Below are 5,369 nucleotides of genomic sequence, written 5' to 3'. Positions count from 1 at the left end.
AACTCTGACAGTAATAATGTCCAGCATCTTCAGTCTGGACTCCACTGATGGTCAGAGTAAAATGTTTCTCAGTTCCACTGCCACTGAATCTAGATGGAGTTCCTGACTGCCGGCGGTTAACGTAATAAATCAGGAGTTTAGCTGCTTCTCCAGGTTTCTGTAAGTACCAGCTAAGAAAATGATTTCCATTATAACAGCAGTCTGGATCTCTGTTAAATGTACATGTTACAGTGACTGATCGTCCAGTCTGAGCGAGCAGCACTGAGGTAGTTTGAGTCACTGTCACCTGCCCAATAGATTCTGTCAAATGAGAAAGATTAGAAATCACAAACACTTTTACAAACATATATCTTCACAACACGCATAAAAAATAACAAATAAGCAACTTATCTTTACTGACACAAACATCGACATAATGCTGCCAGCGTCCAGATCAATATGGGGATGAAAGTCATTTTTGTTGGTTGTAGGTACACTTCTAGTGAAAAGCAGCTGTTGATCATGTTTGATGTGTGACAGAGTTATAAACACATGCAGAGCACTGAAGCGTGTGTCGCTCATGTAAAACACACTCTCTATGCAAACACTGCAGTAGTGAACAGTTTGAAGTTAGTTTTATGTGCTTCTTCACTGAACAGGAAAATAAACTGAGGTCACTGGAAACTTCACTGACAGGTGTGCTTTTGTGTTTGCTATATAACTGATCATATTTTTTTTTTAAATGAAACTCCTAATATCTGAACCAAGCAAACATAGTTTCATATGAAAGGCACAGACTGATTCAATAATTCATGACAGTATATTCATAATATGAGTGTGTGCTTGTGTAGGACCTTAAAGTGATGTCTAGGGGTTCCACACAAGCTGTAAGAACTAAAAGTACTCTATCACTGGTGAAGTCAAACTAACTAACTACTTGTAATGATTGTGTGCGGGGGATTGGGGAAGTTAGGCAATGTGATGTAGGGACTATTTTACACCAGGGTTACACCTCTATCTTTCTGAGAAAGATATTAACCACAGGTGTGTCTTTTTACAGTACAGTTTATTAACACCATACTGGGGCATTAGGACCCACTCAGAGCACAGGATGAGCGCCACCTGCTGGCCTCACTAACACCTCTTCCAGCAGCAACCTGGTCTTCCCCGAAAGTCTCCCATCCAAGTACTGACCAGACTCAACCCTGCTTAGCTTCAGTGGGTGTGCAGGAGAAAGCTGCAGGTTGATGCTGCTGGCTTGTGTAGCAGGTCTTCTCATACGTCTGGCCCAGAGCATTCAAAGAATAGACCAGCGTGACTGTCTTTTACACAGAAGTGTGGTCAAGACCAGACCAAAACCAACACCAAGACCATTCAATAGCCACACCGCACAATCCTCAGTGCTGAAAGTACTGCTCAGTGTTTATTTGTTCGCAATAGTCATGGATGAGTTTTGCACTATGGTGGCTCCCAGCATGCATTGCAGCATGAAGCTTTTTGTTAATTGTAACTATTGTTGAGATTCTTATGCTGATTCTTGATGTCTCTGTGTTGTTGTGTTGTGAAGTCAGTTGTAGATGTGGTGTTTGAACTTGTTTCTTTAATTGTTTCTCTTTTTATTTCAGTTTGTTAACATGTTAACAGCAAGTGTTTGTGACTAATAATCATCACTTGATTCATCATGTAATTATCACAATATCTTGAACAGTGCTCCACTGTTACTTTTAACGCCCTGACTAACTCAGTTTTGAGCTCATGTGTAGTTCTGTGTTTGGTCTCTGTGTGTCAGTAGTGAGTGATAGTGTTTGAGCAGCTGCAGCATCAGTTCATCACTGTGACTCTGACTGACGGAGGTTTTTGTACCACTCTTTATCACTGTGTGAATGCATGATCACCCGCACAACCACCATCAGAATCTGTTCTGCAATGAAAACTCTGACAGTAATAATGTCCAGCATCTTCAGTCTGGACTCCAGTGATGGTCAGAGTGAAATCACTGTTAGATCCACTGCCACTGAATCTAGATGGAGTTCCTGACTCAAGCTTTTTTACAAATCGAATCAGGAGTTTAGGAGCTTCTCCAGGTTTCTGTAAGTACCAGCTGGTATAATGACGCTGTGAACTATCCCTGAGCACATCTGTGCTGGTTTTACAGCTGATCTTCACTGTTTGTTCTGGTTGAGCTGCTGTCGTTGAGGGACTCTGAGTGACGCTGATCTGTCCTCTACTCTCTGAAACACACAACAAAAAGAACATCAACTCAAAACTTGGACAATATACTTGAAGAAATGGATTGATATCAAACTTGTGCTGCACAAACCTTGAGCAAACGCTGTGAGAGTCCAGATGAAGATGATGATGAAGGTCATGTTGATGAAGATTGTTGTGTGTGTCAGTGATGAAGTGTTAAACTCACAGCACTATAAACACTCTCAGAGCACTGAAGCATCTGATCAATATGCAAACACACTCCACATCATTTACCAGAAGACAGTCGCTCATTAACAGACACAAAATACAGTTACTGAAGTGAGAACAGAGTAAAAATTAATAATTTTCATAGTATTTGATCTTCTAATATCTAAACTGTTATAAATACTATCAGATCATTCAGTTGAATGAATAAATCTGCAAGACCAACTTTATATATATTTATATACAGTGGGTACGGAAAGTATTCAGACCCCTTTAAATTTTTCACTCTTTGTTATATTGCAGCCATTTGCTAAAATCATTTAAGTTCAATTTTTTTCCTCATTTTATATATATATATATATATATATATATATAATGATAACTTTTATATTAACCTGACTCTCTCCTGTGAGACTTTGAGAATATTTTTTGTGTATTTGGATCGAAACGTCACTGTTAATCCCAAACGTCTGTCAGTCACTGAATCAACTGAGTTTGATTGTGAGTCGCGTCACACATCATATAAAACATGTTCACTCTTTATAAATCTTCATGAAAAAAAAATTTAAATAAATATGGTGATATGCATATGTTGTTTATTGATGGTGAACAGCACCTGTTGAGTAATCTGGTCTTTAATTTTAACATTAATTTTATGTCATTGTTAATTCTTTCATGCTTAGATATTTATATAAATTATATTCATTATCATCTGCTCTGAAATTGAGAAATGTGTTTACATGATGCTGTTAATATCTACACTATGAGGGATGAACTTAATAAATCAATGATGGACTTATTAAACTGATCAAGCAGAACATGTTTATGATGCTGATGATGCAGTTTAGAAAGAAAAATAAGGATAAATCATAAATGCAGAAACTCAAAAATATAGTAAAGGATGGAAAAATATCCACTGAAGATCAAAAGTGACTGAATTTCTACATGAAGGGCTGAAAATATCAGGAGACAAAAATAACTTCAGAAAAATCATAATAAAAAATAAACGATGAAGCTCAACAAAACTGATGTTTATTGTAAGATAATATTGATTTGTCTGTTTTTTCATTGTTGAGTGAGTGATAGTGTTTGAGCAGCTGCAGCATCCGTTCAGTCACTGTAACTGAAGGTTTGTACCACTCTTTATCACTGTGTGAACACATATTTACTGTTGATGTAGTGTACACTCTGACAGTAATAATGTGCAGCATCTTCAGTCTGGACTCCACTGATGGTCAGAGTGAAATCAGTTCCACCTTGTTCTCCATTCCCACTGAATCGACTGAAACTGTTACCATAGCGATCTTTTACATGATAAATGATGAGTTTAGGAGTTTCTCCAGGTTTCTGCTGATACCAAGCTAAACCCCAGCCACTTATTTCAGGATCAGTTTTACACTCTATAGTGGCGTCTTGTCCTTCAGAAACAGTCACAGCTTCAGGCTGAGTCACAGTGATTCCTCTGGATGCTGCTGACAACAACATTATATGTGTTCAATCAAATGAAATGAACATTAAAGAGTCAAAAATGACCATCTTTCACTTCTGTTACCTGGAATAAAAGCTGCCAGAATCCAGATGAAGCTGCTGAAGAGATGCATTGTGTTTGTTGGTTTTGTACCGTGGTAAACAGCAGTGTGTTATAAAGTGTTGGAGTCTGAACGCGATAAACACTCGGAGCGCTGAAGCATGTGCTGATGCAAAGTGACTCTCTGTGGAAAAAGCCTCCATCAGCCAGTCGTTTAACAGTGTTTATTTCTTCATAAGACTCTCATCATCGACACATTATAGAGAGAAAAACACAACCGCACAAAAGCTCAGTGAGGATCTGAGAGGTTTTTATGATGTTGAGTTTGTTTAACAGTCATTATGAGCTTTTCTAAGCTGTCAGACTGTTGAGCAGCAGAGCAAGTCTGAAGATTCAGTAAATGTGTTGTGTGATGTTTAATGTATTATAAGTGCACTTAGTGAAGTGCTCGAGGGTTTTGTTCAGCTGCTCTATTAGTTTGTTTCACTGCTATTCACTTTGGATGTTGACAGAAAGTAAATCAAATAATCATTTTAATGCAATGCAGATTTATTTAATAGCACTGAATCTAATCTGGAAAGTCTTATTGATATTTTCTATCGATATATATGTTTTGCTAATATAATTTTTGAACAGTTTATATTGCACAAACTGATGCGTTCTGACTGTGAATATTTTTGAAATAAATACTTGGTTCATAAAAAGCTTCTTTTGTTTCTCTTAAAGGGATAGTTCACCCAAAAATGAAAATTAAGTAATCATTTCCTCACTCTTGTGTTGTTCTAATGCTGTATGCCCTTACTTCTTTTTCGGACCGTACAAGAGATTTTTATATATATATATATATATATATATTCAGCCCACTTGTCCATATAATGTCAGTATAATGTGAGAAAGAAGTGAAAGTATCCCAGAATAGTCTCATGTGACGCTGTATGCTCCAAGTGTTCGAGGGAATAAAAACAAATATCCTGACTTGACCAGTGGTCTCTGTGCACGACTGCACATTCATGAGACTCTATTCAAGATTAATAAAAACACAACATGAAATACAATCTATGTGTTTTTTTCTCTGAGGTAAATATATCTGTTGTCCAACAACAAGTTATCTCATTCATCTGCCATTCTGATCTTCATGACAGATTTGAATTAATAATCAAATTAAATTGAGTTTTTATTACTCTTGATTTTTCACAGCTTGTGTGCTTTTCTTTGGTGAGTCGGAGTGAACTGCTGGGTTTCATAACACACCGTCATGCACACGCGGTCAAATCAGGATACTTGTGAAATATTATGTTAAATTTCAGTTTGTTTCTCACCAAACCCTATAGAGAATCATACGTTTTTTGTAGTCAGTTAATATCATGGATAACTGAAATAAATAGTTCAATAGTTTGCTGACCACCAGAAGACATTGAAATAGCTCATGCCATAAGATAAAAATCAG

The 5,369-nt window shown here is 37.1% G+C and overlaps 2 gene segments (V, D, J or C); both read right to left on the bottom strand.

Moving 5' to 3' along the window:
* Positions 1-1,851: 1,851 nt before the first annotated feature.
* Positions 1,852-2,377, bottom strand: LOC107576297 (Ig kappa chain V-IV region STH-like). The segment is given in 2 exon segments: positions 1,852-2,210; positions 2,300-2,377. Coding segments are annotated over 2 exon segments (408 nt in total).
* A 2,860-nt stretch (positions 2,378-5,237) lies between these two features.
* Positions 5,238-5,369, bottom strand: part of LOC107576296 (Ig kappa chain V-III region MOPC 321-like) — a 744-nt gene continuing 612 nt past the window's right edge. The window contains 1 exon segment of the V gene segment in view: positions 5,238-5,247. Within this exon segment, the coding sequence occupies positions 5,238-5,247 (10 nt within the window).

The sequence above is a fragment of the Sinocyclocheilus grahami genome, unplaced genomic scaffold, assembly GCF_001515645.1.
Source record: "Sinocyclocheilus grahami isolate Dianchi unplaced genomic scaffold, SAMN03320097.WGS_v1.1 scaffold3454.1, whole genome shotgun sequence".
Taxonomy (NCBI): domain Eukaryota; kingdom Metazoa; phylum Chordata; class Actinopteri; order Cypriniformes; family Cyprinidae; genus Sinocyclocheilus; species Sinocyclocheilus grahami.
The sequence above is the reverse complement of the archived record's forward strand: the minus strand, read 5'-3'. Positions and strand labels throughout refer to the sequence as shown.